Source organism: Anser brachyrhynchus, assembly GCF_964034855.1.
Source record: "Anser brachyrhynchus genome assembly, chromosome: 1".
NCBI classification, from domain to species: domain Eukaryota; kingdom Metazoa; phylum Chordata; class Aves; order Anseriformes; family Anatidae; genus Anser; species Anser brachyrhynchus.
In genome coordinates this window covers 147,360,722-147,378,616 of record NC_137694.1, presented here as the reverse complement: position 1 = coordinate 147,378,616, position 17,895 = coordinate 147,360,722, and the positions used below count along the sequence as shown (strand labels likewise).

The window sequence follows — 17,895 nt, the reverse complement described above, 5'->3', positions numbered from 1 at the left end:
CTCTGAGCTTTTAATAGCCGTTTCCATGTAGTCACACATCTACCGCGGGTCAGATCCTGTTGTCTTCCATTTGGTCAAAAATCCCATTGAAGTCAACGCTGGCGGGTCAGCGTGTGAACGCCGGGCTGGCTCTCCTCGGTGAATAGTTCCCATTCAGCTCCCTGGGATTACTCATGTGCGTGAGTAACTTCCAACAAGGGCAAGAGGAGCGAAATCCGGTCCTCGTTAGGGGCTGCTAAGCTGAAACATACCTCGCTCTGTCGGTAGGGCCGCCCGAGCAGGGAACGCTGCCGGTGAGGTGCTACCTAAGAAAGACAGCACAGCACAATTTGGCACCTCGTTTCTAGCATGTGATTCTTCCGAGGTAATTATCCAGGCATGACTGCGCAGAGGAGCTCTCTCCCATCACAGTGCGTGAGCAAAGATAATCTTACACCAAAGAACACAATTAGCCAGATGGTTATGTGGAGGTTTTTGGAATAGAAGCAATTTCTCTGATCTGGGAGATAAAAAAAAAATCAAAGCTGAATTTAAAAAAAAAATAAAAATCATACCACGCTTGATTCCCAAGTATTTAATTACATATTATCACGGGTAACTACCAATCCACTCCAATTATGCAATCTTATTTTATTGATGTTGGAAACACATTTGTAGCCACTATGTAAAGTGTATATTTAAGTCAATATCTGAGTAAACAGTCTGGAAAACACATCATTTGTACCCAGATTCGGTTACTAGCACGATTATCATCTGCCACCTGCTGGAAATAGCTGTGATATCTCGGCTTAGGCCCACAGACGCAAGGTCTGGTCACTCATCAAGCACGCACAGATGTCAGAGAGCAAAATATCCTCCTCACACCCAGGAGCAGGTTCCTCTTGCACCCAGCGGGAAAGGTTCAGTTGTACGGGAGGCTTTGTGTGCATTCACGCAGAAGCCATAACTTGACACTGCTTAAACGAACAGATATTGAATCTGCAGACAATAATGTTATTTGCCTGCAAAGCAAGATATATAAACCGAAATCGAAGCAGCTGGCTACTAGGATCTCAAATTGGCGTAGGGCTCTTGCCACCGTGTTCTCGGTGGCACAGTGGTCGGCCCCCTTGCACCACGCTCCCAAAGGGTTTCCTCCCCTACCCAGGATGATCTAGCGCTGGCTTCGAGCTCCGTCTGAAGAGGCAGGGCCTTCTGGCTGTGTGGCTGGCCCACAGCACCCTTAAGGGGAACAAAACCTGCCTGTCCAAGACATCTGCTCTCACTCAAAAAATAAATAAATTAAAAAAAAAAAAAAGAGAGAGAGAGAGGGTTTGGATCCGGATGAGGTATTTCTCCGAGCGCCAGAACCTTGCAGCTCGCTGCCTCCGTGCCAGTAAAACCAGAGCAAGGAGTCCAAGTAAGCCAGAGGGCAAACCCAAAGGCAGCGCTGCAGGACTCGCCTGCCTCTCTGGCTCTCGTGGAGCGGGCTGGCTGGGGCAGGGCACGCAGGTAAGACCAGCAGTTCCCGTCGGTGAGCTGGGTTATGGCACCCGACCGGCCGAGGAGGGGGCTGAAGGCACTGGTGTGACTTGCACTTGGCAGCTCTCCCCACGCCAGCAGGGAGAGGGAGGCAGCTACAGCTGGGTTAGAGTTGCAGACGCTTTTTTTTTTTTTTTTTTCCCAAAAAAATCATACCCAGGCCCTTAAGCAGATGACTTCCTGGTGCCTAGGAGGCCTAGGAGAACAGCCAAGGGCTCGTGTTTAGATAATGCTTGCATTCAGGGAAACACGGTGCTTTTTCCTGGGTATCTTTCTGTTATATCTAGGGCCAAAGAAGGAGAATCAAAAATGAAGACTGGGATACAAGTGATTTCTGAAGGCTATCCAGGTCTGTGGGGTGGAGTGGAGAATGAAAGAGAAGAAGAGAAGCACTCTCCCAAATAATACTCACGTCCAGGCACCTGACAAAATTATAATTAATTCCTAATTTTCTCCACTGACTTGTTTTAACCTCCATAAAGCAGTCAGATGTTCGGAGCAGGAAGGCGGAGTATAAGCAGTATCTAACAGTATTTAGCAAAATCTAAAATACGGAGCAACACATCAGCAAGGATTAACACTGACATCTGCCCCCGCCAGCCTCCCGCGGGACGGACGGACAGACGGACCTGCCTGAGGTCTTCTTGCAGCGGGTTGCTTCCCAGCAGCGAGCGCAAACCACAGCCCACTCCCACAACGCGTGCCTTCTGCTGTGCCCCCACCTACAGATGCACAGAAAAGTGTGCTGGATCTTAGCAAACATTGCCCAAAAGATTTAACGTCGTGTACGTGTGTATCAACGTCCTATAAATATATAAATAAAACTCACTTTAATTACAGCAATGTTTTTCCATTCCTCTTCCTCTCTTCCCACCCCCCTTTCCCTCCTCTCAATTTCTCAGACAATAAGTGGGAAACAAACCTTTTTTTTTCCCCAGCCCCAAATTAATTCCTGCTCAAAGCTTCCATAAAGGGTCAAACATGAAGGAAGCATCTGGCAAATCGGCTTTTGTATTGCAGCAGCCCTCCCGAGCCCTCCCTTCGCACAGCGAGCGCTGGTGCCACCCCGCAGGGGGCTCGCTCTGCTGCACACGCGTGCACGAGGACACGAGATGGAGGCACCCAGGTACGTGGCACCCGGGGACAGAGCGGGTCCCTCTCCCCCAGCAGCTTTTTGTAGTTGCTTTTTTTATCCCCCTGGCTACAGATGGACTCCTCAGCCGCTCGGTCGGGTGGTTTGCTTATGGGTTATATGATAAGGGTGTGTGTTTGCAGGGTCAAAGTCACCGCTTCGGATCCTATCAGGTAACACGCTGAACTGGCAGGAGAATGTTTTGCCTTCTCTCAGCATCTCCAAATGCCCGTCAAGGGAAAGGCAGTGAATGAATGGAGGCTGGGCCCTCAGCACACCCATGAGTGACTTCAATCACGTAGATCTGTCAGTGCATGTGGCCAAAGTTGGTCACATTAAGACATAAAGTAAAGCGAGGAATTGTCATGACTTTAAAATAAACAGAAAAGCTGTCAACAAAATATATATATATTTTTTTCCTCTTTATATGTACAGAAAACCTTTAAATTTCAGATAATGCATACTCAGCCTCTTACATTTTCTTACTATACACACAAAGGTCAAAGCAAACAACAGAAAAGGCACTTCTGCTCACAGTTAACAATAGTATCTCCAAAGGCACGGTGCATACTGGGGGAGCAGTGGGAGATGAAGCATCATCTTTAGCTTTTTCCATATCTGGCCATAAGCGTAAGCAGCTGCTGCAGCTCCTGAGCCAGCCCACCGCTTCTTCTGCAAAGGCAGCGGGAGGGGCAGGGGCAGCACCTCACTAACCTTGCAACAGAATCCAAAGAGACCTAGGTCAATATTCAAAATCCTAGCATCGATATCACCCTGCAGAGCTTACAGCCTTACATATTACATGAAGAGGTTTGCTCAAAAATCAGACAAAAACAAAAAAAGGAGATTAAAAAAGAAACCAGAAACCTATGAGAGCCGTAGGGTGCTGAGATCTCAGGAAAGGAGCTCAGCACACCCCAAGATGGCCATGTTCAAGAGGCAGACTGCTATTGACCACCTTGATTTTATGCTGCAGATACACAATTCTCTATGCTAGGTGTGAAAGCTGCACGTATACGTGTCTCGATGCACTGGAAAATGCATTTTTTGCAAAAACCTTATGTTCATTATCTATTTATTTCTCATCTGTTCTTCAGCAAGTACCTTTGCTATCAAGAAACCATACGCAAGTCTTGCAGAGAACATGGAAATTCCCATGGCCATTACTTGATACAATTGTAGAATTTACAGAGCAAATGTTTCATAAATATCTGCTTCATCTTGTAGAGCTCATAGGTCCAGTCCTCTGGTTTGTTAAGGATACTTCATGAGCCTGCTTTCAGTAAGCAGTGAAATGCTGAGGAATCCCCTCAGGTTGGCTGAAGCTATGTTTAGACCATGACACTAGAAACTGAGGTACTGCACGGCTGATCCTGTCTTCCAGCATCATCCCCTGACAGAAAGGACCTCCTGGACCTTGGGTAGCTGGACAGGAAGACAGCCAGTTTTGAAAATGCCGTATTTTGCTTTCCTTACCCCCAAACAAAACAAAAACCACCATCAACAAAAACAACCACCGACAAAACCCCACCCAAAACCAAGTTTGAATGAACACGTACACAGTCCGCAGCTCTTGAGGGCAGAGAGACAACAGGCAACCACCAAGGAAGTTTAAAGCCACTTCCCTGCTGTCACAAACCTTAATTCAGAAACAGCAGAGAAACTATTTCCAGTGATTTCAATTCCTCGGTGGGCCATGCTGCCATCAACATAAGGAGCTAAGTTTTCCCTATTTTTTTAAGGGATTCACCAAAATCAATCAAAAGAATCCTTTGATGGCGCTGCCCTTTGGATCTCTCCATAGCAGGTCATTAGACACGTACCATTTTTAAAAGACAGAGGCTGAGACCCTGCCAAACAAACGAGGGCCAAACGAGTATTTCTACTTGTTCAAGGGTGAAATACAATTGTATTACTGTGTACAGTTAGATTTTGGGCATATTTGAGGAGATGCATTTCAACTCTCGACAGTCTATTATTTTACTGATATTCTTCACGTCTTCCTGCTGCTTCAACAGGAAAATAACAAAAACCCCAGCAGATGGAAGAAAACACTCTTCAACTCCTTCCATCGTTCATCTGAAAATTAAGTGTTGGCTTTACAGATCAAAATTAGTATGCGTCAAGGCTTTAACGTCATGTCTGCTCCTGTTGTTTAAGCACCAATTCACAGCAACTTTAAGAAAAGCACAGCCCCCCGTGTCCAACCTAGCTTTGTTACCAAAACACCACATTTAATCAAGATAAGGATTCGAGAGAGCACTGGCCCTGACTGCAGCGATAGTTACCTTGGATAGTGAGGAGATAGAAGGGTTGCTCTTCTCTGGCACCCACACGAACTGCTACGTGTAAGGGTGCCCGACACGAAGAGCCTTGTGCTAAAACGGGCTGCCTGTGGTCCGTCCTGGTGCAGACCAGCGTGAGTTTTGGTTCTGCCAGCCAAACCTCAAGTACATCACGTCAGCTCAGGCCCAGCTTTGGAGGAGGCCAAGCTGAGCCGGAAGGAGCAGAAGAAACTTTTCCAGGTTTGTGTGGGCCTGAGGAAACATCTTTGCCTCCTTGGCTCCCGGCCGAACACAACCAACGAAGAGGGAAATTCAAGACAGCCCCTCATGAGAGCCAGTGGTCACCTCTGTAAATAACTGGCCTTGGCAAGTCGGTTTGAGCCTTCCATAACTCGTTAGCAGTCAGACAGCACATGGATAAAGGAGAAAAGGCCATTAAAAACCAGAAACATTTTGCTATAAACACATTTGCTGTGGCTTTTGCACAGCTCATATTTATCGGTGAAAGAAAGAATGTTTTACACAAGTTATTGCAGCGCGAAGAATGACACCTCGTGCCGTGGGTGTGCTCAGCGCGTTACTGAGGCATGCCTTTCAATTAAAAGCTCGGGAAATAGAGCCTATTACAGAGCGCTTCGCACACGTACAGTGCTGTATGAAGCATTATGAACCGCTCGCACCGCCGTCTTTCCCTAAACAACGGGAGGCAGGGCTGGCGAGCGAAGTGTGCTCGGTCACCCATTCTGTGCACCAATAAAATACTCTTCGGAGTGCTCTGCTGTAATGTTCAGCTCCTGTTTGCTATTCGTTAAATGTATTGTTTGAAAAGCTACCACCAGCTATTCATTCTTTTTCTTAGCAGAAATGCCATGACAACCACCACGTGACCGGCTACAAACATACCACAAGTCTCCAGGGCTTTGCTTTAGGAAGGCTCGGCCTGATATTACTCACGCTTTTTTATTTATTTTTTTTCCGCAAAGCCCAGATTCGGTGATACTTTATGTTTTACAAGATGCATCGAGCCTACCAGCCGATTTTACCATGTGGCAGCAAATATCTTCAGCTAAAATGGGACACAGCAAAGTACGAAGAGCACAAGAAAAGGGTAGGTACGACTGTTTGATACACAGAGGAGACTTTCCTGAAAGAATAAGTTTGTCCCAAAAAGCTCCAGCTCATCCCAATTCCTCCTTAGTACTGTTATGGAAGCTAGTGGTCAGCAGCAAGTTACAAGAGACATGTTTTGAGAATATCCTGCAAATATAGGTGTACCTCTTGTGTCCATCTAAAATTATCCAAAGGACGTTCACCAAATTCAGAAGTGAAAAAGATTTGGGCAGTCCTCTGCCCCGTAACGCAGGACTGCTCCCTTTCGAAAATCCCTAAGTAGTGAGTGCCATCAGTGATGATTCAACTGAATTGCTACCTTAGGAAGATTGTATCGCAATGTAATTAGCTTTAATACGAAGAAATAGTACTTCATTATTTCCAGACCGTGTCTGTTTCATTAACTGGATAAAAATATCTTCCTTCCTTCCTTCCCTCCATTGTTCCCCTAATTTGACTTGCAGGTGGAAAATAGTTAAGAGACGAGGCAGGGAACTGAACTCGAGATATTTTTTCTAACTGAATTGACCATATTGAAATAAATAATTCCACTTCCTCCTGCGCGAGTTAGCCTCGAGAGGCTTGCTGGTCCACAAGCACAGCTACTCGATTTCCCAGGTTTTGGGAACCGTGCCCGGGTCGAGCAGCAGCCGAGGAGCGGGCTCCTCAGCACCCACACCCGCTGCCCGGCGCTTCACCGAGCCGACGGCTGGCACAAATTCAAGCTTGCCCTGGTGAATGCCAGCTGCTGGAGCACCGGTACCTTTGTGCCAGGGTATCTGAAGCCAGCAGGAAGCACCAGCGTGTTTTTCATGTGCACAAGAGCAAATAATTTCAGCCGGAATCATTTTATTTTCTTAACGGAAGAAAAGGTTGGGGGAAAAACCAGAGCTTTGTCTCCTCTCTGCAACATCCTGCATAGAATTTAATATAAAATAGCCCCAAAACACCATGGAAGTGCCTCAACAGATTAGGGCGGGCTTAAAAAATACCTGCTTTTACTTTTACACTTGTGCCTATAAGGACAGGAGAGAAGTTAATCATATCACCTCCCAGAAAATGAAATTACACTGATATGAACTCCACAGAGTGAATTTTGTTTCTAAAAAGCACCTTCCAAGTTTGAAACAAATTGCATATGTATATATGAAAATCATAGCTTGCATAGTTATCACGTGCTATTCTTCACACTGCTGATTTCCACTGACTGATACGTTAACAAATTGCACGTCCCCTTAAAATTACTTTTATTTTAATGTAATTTGAGAGAGCAGTTACTCGGAGTGCCCGAAGAAGCAGAAGAGGTAGCAGCAGCAAAGCCACAGCATCCGTTCAGTCTGGCTCCCCGCAGGACCCCAGCCAGAGCGGTCTCTCCCGTAAACCTTGTCTCTCTCCACTCCCCACCACCATCGCTTCTTCCACGTGGTTTCTTCAGCCCAAGAGCACTCGCAGATTATTCCTCCTCCCCAGGTGCTGCGTGGCTGCTTGGGTCAGGCTGGAGATTAATATTATTATTGTGCCACTGAACTCCCAACTCCATTAAGTATCCACCAACACTTTCAACACAAGAAGTCCTTTTCCAATATTGCTCACTTCTTGCTGTCAGCATCCTGAATTTGCATCCCCTTGGAAGACCCTGCACAGCTCAGCATACCTGAGGCTTTTTACTATTAACTTTATTTATTTTTTTCTGCTGGATGCCTAACAAAAACTGCCTGCCTTCTCCTAGACAGTCTTTATCGTAACATCACCACCAGTGTAACCTGACTGCATGTATTTTTACGTTTCTCCAACACAAAGAGCATTCTGCATCCCCGCAGGCTTTCCAACAGCTGCCTTTACCATTTTAATTTCCCACTACTCTCCTTCTGGGCAAGTCTGGCTTTGCTGATATAATGAATCATATGTTTAGTAGTGTTACTGCTGGCTAGCAAAACAGAACAAGGCAATTAAAAGATTTCCTGTAATGATATGCGAGGGTATTTCCAACAAAAAAATGGATAAACATTCCTGTTCTGTTGCAGATCCAAGCGGCAAAACCCTTAGTGGATACGAGTGCCCCTGCAACATGCAGCCACCTTCATCTGAAGTTAGGGAAGCTGAAGGTTTGTATCGGATATTTCCCTGAGCACCAGCAGGCTTACCTTCGTGTCTCCTCTCAATGCAAACAAAGAGACCACCAGATGGGCTAAATTTCAGAGCCATTTTTTTTCTCCTTGCAGTGACTGCTGCAACAGGACTATCAGGATCCATGGGTAGCATGCTGTATTAAATACACATTATTTTATCTTTTTGATTATTGATTTCAGCAAACTGCTTCAGACTGACGAGTAATAAAGCATTCGAGTATCCTTTTTAACGATAATTTTGCACAACCACGAAAAAAATCACAATTTTTTTTTCATGTAACAGGAATAACCCAATCATCACGATGCACGCAGAGCAATGAACTGATTAATAGGATGTTAACATATTCAAAGCACAAGAAATAACAATGTGTAGCCTTGACTGGCAGTTATCCTTCACCAGCTTACTGCTCCCAAGAGGCAAATTTTTATTAAAAGATGAGAGTGGAAAATAAATTTGTTACCTAATTAACTAAGGAAATAACAACAATTAAAAAATAATAATTAAAAAAAAAACAAGCACGGCAAAAAATACGTGCAGCTAAACCCTGTCACAGGCTTAATTTACGACATGGTGCCCCGCAGGCAGCAGGAGCAGAGCCCACGTAAGGACTTCAGAATTAGTTTCCTTAAAATAGTTTATCGTCTCACTGTGTGACATAATAATCCCCAAGCACCTTAAAATCATTTCACTATCAAAACAATTCACTTCTTCCCTGTGCATAAAATCATATGCTATATTAGGGTGTGGATTCAATTGCTGTCGTTATTTTTTTTCCTATAACTGCAAAAATAGCACTGACAAAGTTCCTCTGAAAATGGAAAATTGCATGTGTACATAATCACCACCAACAACGGCAGTCCCCATGTTTATAATTTAAAAAAAAAAAAAAAGGCAAAACAGAAAAATAGGAACCCTCTACTCTTAGGCGTGTTCCTCTGAACTACAGGTCCTGCTACCTGGAAGTGAGACCTGATCTCTTTCTCATCCTGCTTCTTCCCAATGTGCTCTATAAAGAAAGAAAAAATCTTCTAGGGCTGCAACCTGCCAGTAACCAGTTGTCTTCCTTACAATCGTTCTCCCCAGGGTAACTCAGAGCCTGATGGGATTACTTTAATGCACCATTTTTAGGGACGTTTATACTACAGCACGGCAGTGTACTACAGTACCTGGCCTGCTTTGGGTACAAACCCTAGCGCGTGAGGCAGATGCACTACATCTCGTAGTAGTAACTTACAGTAACTTACAACTCTAACATCAGCCATTCGGAACTATCAGAGCAGGATGAGTCAGTTTATACAGGACACGCTACATCTTTGCAGTGCCCAGCATCCAATCTGATAAAAAAAAGGAAAAGAGAAGAGTGAATTAGTATGCTCCAAAGGCCCCCCGTAGGTAACAAAAAGACTCCCGTTGACTTCAGAGGAGTCTGATGAGTCCCATTATGTTCCTGTACAGTGTGCATCACGATCCTAGATCCTGGTGAGAGTCTGTGAACACCGCTGTAGACAAAAATGACAACGATGACCAGTATACACTGGCAAATAATTTTAGAAATTGTGCTTACGCTGATGAAATGCATTTGATGTGATTGGAGGGAAGTGTTTTAGGGTCAAATCCACAGTATTGCAATGGGTCCTCTCTCATTGGGTCACCAGTACAATGGTGAAAGAGAGGTTCTCTCAATGCTAGCACAAATTAGGCACACACAGTACATCCCTGCTGTTTGCTATGGCCTTGTACAAACAGAAGCATTTCTTCATTCCTTCTGTACACAAAGTTGGAGGAAGATCGGATTTCGGTCATCAGGAGAGACAACCGTTTGCTGCTGGAGAAGGTGTCCCGCATCATGAGAACCAAAGGACATATTGACAGCAAAAATGACTATAAGGCCAAAAGGTAACATCAGCAGCACTATCTCTGTTTAGCTATCAAGTTACCTTCCCAGGGACGAGCATAGCTAAGGATAAACTGCTCTGTGAGGACGTGTATTTTAAAAGGCAGCCTTAGGTATAATCAGCACTTCAGCATGACACTTGCTTGCCCTGTCGCACTAAATCCAATGCCAGGTCATTTTCCTCCTACCCTCTGTTGAGGAGAAGATGCCTTTAAACTAGTTTTTCAGTTTAACAACTGAGGGAATGCAAAGAAAAAAAAAAAAGGAAGAGGGAGAGAACGTTGCCCTACTTTAAGGGAAATAAATGAAGCAAACCTATTATGTCTCAGCAAAGCTGTTGTTACTGCTAAGTGAGTCATTGCTGCTGACTTTGCCAGTTGTTCCTACAGACACCACTGGAAAGAGGGAGATCCAAAGCTCAGAGATGAAATAAAAACAGAGCAAAAAATAGAATTTAAAAAAAAAAAAGTTGGAGCAGGAAGCAGAGAAATCAAGATACAATTTACCGTTCAGAGGAGACTAAGCAAAAGACACCTTGAAGACTTATCACTAGGGAGAACCAGCTTACGTGTTTTGGATTCACAAGGCAATTCACACCCCTAAAAGGGTACAGTAAACTAGTCAACAGCAGGGACAGGCTCCTGAAGCGAAGGAAAAATCCGGATGGTACAACAGAGAATGGTTTATACGGCTTAGGTGGTGGTTGTTACCTCTTGTGATTCATTTACAGACTACTTCATGACATACTGGCTGCTCATCAGGTCCTAAAGTGCCTCCAGATGGCAAAACGCAGCTCGTGTGCCAGTGACCCAGGTCGAACTCACTGCGCCTCATGGTCACGAATATCCTGACTTTTGCACAGTTCCTTGGAAAGGCAGAAACGATCTGAAATAGAGTTTGTCATGGCCATATCCTGCAAATCCACATCACGTCTTGCACATCACGCACTTGTCCCTAGTGACTAATACCCAGATCAGTGCAGGCATCGACAAGCATCAGTTAACTATACTGCCGGAGGTATGATCCCCTAAGATATGGAAGGGGAAGAGCATCCTCCCCCTTTTCAGTCCTTCTCTCCCTTCCTGATTCAAGTGGCAGACTCGCGTTGTTTTCTTTGGATCAACTCTGGTTTTCATCAGACCTCTCCACCACTAATTAAACTTGAGAAAGCAGCAGAAAACTAACCCAACAAAAGCAAACAAACCTGGATAGCTTTTCTGCCACTTTCTGCAGAGACAAATGATGAATTCCAGGGCTGCCGCAAGGGAGAGAGAAGACCACACAGCTGGCAGCAGCGGGGAGATGAGCAGGGAGAGAAGGGGAAAGAGCAAGCCGTTCCTTTTCTGGTGGCAGGAAGCTGCTATGAGATCAGCTTAGCTGCCTGGGAAATTACAGTCTAAGAAACCACAGAAGGCTTCCAAGGAGTTTTGAGACGGCATGCTTATCTTGGTTATCTTTGTATTTCCCAACTCGGTTCATCAGGTTTGTAAACAAATCAAAGGCATAAACCAAAGCAACTGAAACAGATCATTAAGCATCTCGGACATCAGCCATGCCCTCCCCTACACTACAGCAATTCCAAAACCGGAGGGCTGGCATTAATTCAAGGTACAAGATTAAAAGTAGCATTTTTCCTCCTGTAAAATGTACCAGAGCTCCATATAGGCAGGGCTCCATTTGGAAGACCAAAAACCTGTCCTCTTACAGAGGACAAAAGGATTGGGTTGTAAGGGTTGGTTAATGCAGATCACGGAGGAGAAAGTCCCTGTAGGAGAGGTCTAACAGCTTAGGCAAGCATTCCTCTGACACAAGATGGACAGATGTTTCATATTCTGGCTTCCCAGGCGTGGGAACGTGAGCAACTGATGAGAAGTTTGATTCTGTTTATGTGTTTTTCACCCGCTAGTTTAAACAGAGAAAAACGAAAGCAGGAGCAGCGGAGAGTGACCCAAGAGAACCGTGCCATTCTGGGTAGGGTTACAAAGTCTGAGCCTCGCTATCGAGTTCGGAGGTGGCACAAGGACTGGCAACGAGCTGAAAAATACATGGCCAACGTGGCGAGACATCCCTGTGGGCAGTGTAAATCGCAGAGCCGAAAGGTAGCCCCCAGCTCCTCTTCTTTCCTTCCTGGTTATTTCTGGATGGGAAGCATCCGTAGGGCGCGTCTTGCTGTGCTTTTGCGCGAGAGTTACTGCTGCACCATCAGCAGCCTCTCATTTACATGGCCCCTTTTATCAGGCGAATCCCAGAGTGGTTTTCAGACTTTATTAGGAGATCTTAAGTGCTGCAGTTTCTACAGTCAGACCCTCCACCGCAGAAAGACAGCTCTCAGAAATAGAAATCAATGAATTAACTCATTCATTCATTAAAGCAGTGACTTAACAGCTCCCTGAAAGAAAAAGCCAAACACTGCAGCAACATTTATGGTAATAAATAATTTTTTTAAAAAAATAATAAAAATAAAAAATAAAAACAGTTTTATGTGGCATTAGCAGGCTTTCCCAGAAAAAGAAAATTGATCAAACCTATCGTCTTTTTAACTTTCCATGTCCAAACTCCCTGGCTTTGAGCCTGCCAACTCACAGACCCCCAACTTTCCTCAAAAACCAGAGGGAAGCTGCAGCACTGCCCAACAGGCAGGGAGATGGCATCAGCTCTGTCTTTACCCATCCTCTGCATCACCTTGGGCTGCTGGGCCTCCAGGCGGTACGCGGTGATTTGGGAGGTATGGCCTCTGCCATACTGAGATTGACCTCACATGGGCTCAGCCCCCTCCTTCACTGCCCGGCCCTTTACCACTAGCCTGGGGCCACTGAATTAAATCTTTTTGAGGCCTGTACTTTCTGAACAGATGTAAAAAGATTTTCAAAGGTGTACCTCACCCAAATCTCTCTGAGGCTTCCTGAGGACAATAAGTGGTATTTCTTCCATCCCGGGACTATCCTTTTGCCATAGGATTTGGTCCTAATTCTAATTCCAGAGGATTTATTTGCTCAGGAGAGGCAAGACAGTTGAAGGAAAACGCAAAAAAAAATATTTAGCATTGCAAACAAGAAACAGAACCTCTCACCATCTTCTGTCCTGAGACCATTCTTGAACGCAGCTACATCACTTATACTAAAGCTTCCCCAAACTATTCAGTCTGAGGCAGAAAGCAAGTATAGGAAGTGTCAGCCCAAACAGTTAAGTCTTGACAAAGAAATAAGCAACTAAAAGAGACTTCTGTAATAGAAAATATTAGGCAGATATTATTACTATGGAGGTATCATTACAAATCAAAGAATTATGTTAAAAATAGTAACGTTGTAATGCCAGGTGTTCCATAGTTAGAAAGTACAAGAATTATGGTTTTAAGATTTTTTTGCAGGGATTTCTATTTTGGCCGGATTTTGAGTTTGGCACATTTTCATAAATGCATAAACAAAATCTCATAGAGAAGTAAACACATCCTGCAACCTTCCCCACATCATCTGTTACATCTGTGCTCCATAATTAATAGGTAATAGAAGCATCCGTAAGAAGCAGTCCCTAGAAAACCCTTTTTCCAAGTCCCCACTTCAGAAATGGTTGAGCCATTTTGAACGACATTTAAAAGATGAATAAGCAAGCCTGATGGAGATACCTTCCACAGACTTCTTCAGCTGAACAGAGGAAATACAGTAAAGTTGTAGCCAAAACAGGATCACTGGAAGTATTTGGCAAGATCTGCAATAAATTGTGTTAGTTTAAAATTGTGTTAATTTAAAATTGTGACCTCTCTACGCTTTTAGAGTTCACCAGTCCAGTGTCAATCTTTAATAAATGACAATGACAAGTCATGCTTCTTCTCATCAACCATTCTTCTCTCCCTCTGTTGCAACTGAAAATTTTTTCCTGGTTGTAGATATGCTATAATAGCAGGAGATAAAGAAAAAAAAAAGTAATATAATGACATTCTTTACTGAATAAATATGTTAACTGAACCAGCTTGCCCACTGGCCTGCCCAAAGGAAATTGCTTCGACTCTGGTGGCTCAGGCAGCTCTAAGGAGCTCGAGAAAGGAAGAATTCCCTTCCTTTGCTCTCAAAAAGGAGAAGAGCAACATCACCAACAAACGCTTGTCACCTGTAATTGCTAACTGAGCTCTGCTGCCAAGGGAATAATCCTGAAAACAAATCATGGAGGGTTATCATGTCAAAGCATTGTCAGGTTCCGTATTCCTGATTTTTCTCTTTTCTGGCAGAAAGGGCCATTTAAGAAGAAAACACCTGAACAAGACAGAAAAAGAGAAAAGCAGCTGAAAGAAGAAAGTGTGAAAAGTAAGATGAGGGAAAAAGAAAGACATCACGTCCACCACGGAAAGGGAAAAGATCAATGAGAACAGGACGCCGCTCCAGAAATAGCATTATTCCAGTAGTCTCCTGTGAAAGCAATTTAGGAAGTAGCAAAGGGCTCTTACTCATACTCCCTCTTGGCTTACTATGGCATTTGGAAATGTTACTGTCCTCAGCCTTCTGCTTTGCCCTTGTTCTGGAAGTCCTTCCTTTTCTGGCACGGTGGACCAGCACAACAGGAGACTGCGAGTCCTTTTGGGGACCGCAACCCTTCGCGTCTGCACACTTTGAGTTCTGTGGTTCAAGTAAAAATACTGCTCCTACGCGGGTGATAACTTTTAGCAACAGAGAAGACAGGACTTGTGAGATCGGTAACTTTTCAACAAAGCAGAAGTTGTGAGCAGAAATCCAGCACCAGCTGGGGTGCCTGGGCAAAGCAGGTGGAGGAGCCATCCAGCTTAGGGTACTGTGGTTTTAAGTAAGAGTGTAGCTATTAAACACGCTGTGTTTTCAGTATAGTGGAAAACAAGCATAAAGCAAATAGGGGTTAAAGCCATTTCCTCTTATAATTACCAAAAAACTACTTTGCATTTAGAAAAGCTGACAAGAGAGGAGCCTTACTGGGAAGAGGACCATCACCGAGGAACTGTAGCGTAACTAATAAATTAATCTGCGTAAGATTAGGGCTTTTGTTTCGCCACGTGACGACTTTCATCTTAGTACCCGAAGACTTCCCAGTGAAGACCCAGCTGGATGACAACAAATACTTCAGAGTGAGGGCTTTGAAATGTCTTCAGAGGCTCCCTGAAGCCCCTGAGCCTCTTCCTATGAGGGAGAAGACTGGGTGGAGCAGCACCCTCCCGGCACAGCCACAGACACCACTTCCTTCTTTCCTCATGATTTCATGCAATTTTTGTGTCAGTCACAGTAATTACATTCCCAGAGAGAAAATACTAAAAATACACGAGATTTGTTTCTAGCTTCCCTTTTAATGGGATTTAGCAGCTTGAAAGGAGGAGAAACAGCACCGCGTGACCCATCGGCTCTCTGCGTGCTACAAGCTACCCCTCTTAGACCATCAATGATTCACTGGTCAGGGGACAGAAACTTATGTTCTGGAACATAAATTCTGTATTATTATTGTTATTTCTTTAATTCTTCAAAAGAAAATATGTATTAAAATCACAAACTGAGCTCAGCATAGACGCGCAAGGTGGCACCAGTTCTCTCAGGAGATGTACCAAATGAAACCAAGCAGGAAGGAATAAATATCAGCTCTCGCTTTATTTGAAGTAGGATTTCGGCTGTAATCATCCTGGAGGCTGCCAACTTTCTAAACAGGCATCCCAGCGATAACTGTTTACCTCCTGGAACTTGGGAATGCTCTCTGTGATGTTTTCTCCTTTCTCATCTGCAATCCAGTTCAGCGAATAACGTCTGAAGCACTGGTGATGGCAACTTCTTTTGTGAAATTCTGAAACATAAAACTGTACCTTTATCGTACTGAACCGATGGAAGGAATTACAGCTACAGCAGCCAGTGAATGTGCCATAGAGGTGGGGTCTCCACACTTCAGAAAATTCACAGCTTCCCATGGCAGGACCCCAAACGCCATCACACTACAGAGAAAAGCTTCGTTTCACCCGAGTATCTGTGCCAAAGGTGAGGGAGGATCCTTGTTTGCCCCACAGTAGCTGTGGCGATACGTGCCCCAGACATGTCAAGTACACCCAGATCTGGTGCAGACGGGGCGAGCACCCGCTGGCTGGAGCTCATCTCTTGCCACCAGCCACAACGGGAGAGTGCCAGGACAGGCCAGCTGGTCCTTCGTGCCTGTTGCAGCGGTCACACCAGGCAAGCACAAGTCAGCAGCTCCATCCCACGGAGGTTTGTTTGTAAAAGAAGGTAACGCACCCTTTAAACGTGAGCCAAAAAGACCGTAATTTAGTGAATCAAAGCTTCCTTCAATAGCAGAAGGAAGAGGCCAGCTCAGCTTTCATAACAATTCTATTTTTATTTTTTTTTTATGAAAATGTCCTGCGCCCTTATGGCTGAAATCAAACACTCACAAAAGTGTCCCGCTTTGCACGGTTCCAGGTTGGATTTCAGGGCATTCTGTAAGGGACAAGCTGTCCTTAACAAGTTATATGGATTGAAAGAGACCTGTGTCCTGAATTCCTGTGTCCTTTTCTTCTTTAAAAGCTTCATGTTGGATGATAATAACCTAAAACGTTTGACTGAATGCTACTGCCTTATAATTAAGCAGGCATGTTACTGTCTTCAAATCCCTGGCTCCAAAGTTGAAACACTTTGCTACTGAAACACTGGTATGATTGTAAGCCAAACACTTGAAACAAAACAGAATTGAAGTACTATTATGAAAAAAAAATATGTGTTGAGTTACCAGAAATGCTAATCTGAGGGCCAAATTCTGCTTCTGTTCTCAACTAGTGCAAATCCAGGCCAACAGCCTTGATTGCAATTGGTTTGGATACAAAAACCTTATATGAAGAAACCATGACAAAAGAAAAGATTGTGGGTTTTGTTTTGTTTTTAAAAAGGAGAGGGGAATAGTTTTCCACCGGGTTAATGAGCTGAAGCAGGTCACTGAAGATGAATTTACGTTTAAGGCCCCAGCTGATGCAAGGAAGAAGTAAAGCCACAAACTCCTTCGGTAAAGTGGGAAATGGTTACTCACCCCCTGGCAGTAGTTAACACCAAAACAGCTCTCCTAAGGGTCAGCAGAAACACATGGAGCATGGCAAGAACTGTCACCACTCAATAATCCATGCTGGTTTCCATGGCAAAGTTACGACTATAGACACAAGCAGGGCTTGTCCAAGTGAGAAATGAGTAATCTGGTATTCACCACCCCGCCCCCCTTTTAACTGGACAAACACCAAATATGAGGGTATTCATCATTATTTCTTTAAATTTATCACTATACAGAAATGGAACATTACTTAAATATTCCCATATTATTATTTTCTGTCCGTTTGGGTTTTTTTGAAAAACAGAGTTTTTATGATTTCAGGAGAAAAGTATTCATCTGGATTTCCAGGCCCTGGATGTAAGCAGGAATAACAAGCTGCATCCATATTGCTGGTAGTTTAAAGCAATTAATCCGGCTTTCCAAAAGTGTTGTGATTGTAATATTGAATTAAAATCTGTTACACTGAAAACTGAATTGTTAACCTTTTTTTTTAGCTTTGTAGTTACAGAACATGTAGCGCTCACGTTTTCCAGTTTGCTCTTATGAAGCTAAGAAATCTTCTCTTGAAGGGTTTTCACTTGATGGCCCGGCAGGAACTTGAAGGAAAAGAAAGAAAGAAAGAAGGAAACACGACAAATGTTGTAATAAAGCCGTAACAATGAGGATCTTTGTTCCTCCCTAACACTCAGGTTTGACTCTTACTGCTAACCTCACTGAAGTCAGCTTAATTGCCCTACGTTTCAAACTCTCCACCACCGACCCAAGGAAATCCAGCTGAAGGGCTGCCGTCGCATTCG

General features: G+C 44.2%; 2 protein-coding genes across 4 annotated transcripts in view; one reads left to right on the top strand and one right to left on the bottom strand.

The window, feature by feature from the left end:
* RASA3 (RAS p21 protein activator 3) overlaps window positions 1–17,895 on the bottom strand; it is a 164,214-nt gene that overhangs the window by 129,766 nt on the left and 16,553 nt on the right. The gene's annotated exons all lie outside the window — the stretch shown is intronic.
* CFAP97D2 (CFAP97 domain containing 2) lies at window positions 334–17,566 on the top strand. Of its 3 annotated transcripts, none has more exons than XM_080577091.1 (5): window positions 334–1,491; window positions 2,122–6,046; window positions 8,073–8,153; window positions 9,956–10,074; window positions 11,979–14,283. In XM_080577091.1, exons 2-5 carry the CDS (start codon window positions 5,942–5,944, stop codon window positions 12,418–12,420), a joined length of 747 nt encoding a protein of 248 aa, XP_080433217.1. In that variant the 5' UTR covers window positions 334–1,491; window positions 2,122–5,941; the 3' UTR covers window positions 12,421–14,283. The 3 variants fall into 3 exon arrangements, with proteins under 3 accessions (XP_080433217.1, XP_080433216.1, XP_080433218.1); XM_080577090.1 differs by having other exon boundaries at window positions 1,809–6,046; XM_080577092.1 differs by adding an exon at window positions 14,295–17,566 and having other exon boundaries at window positions 337–6,046; window positions 11,979–12,171.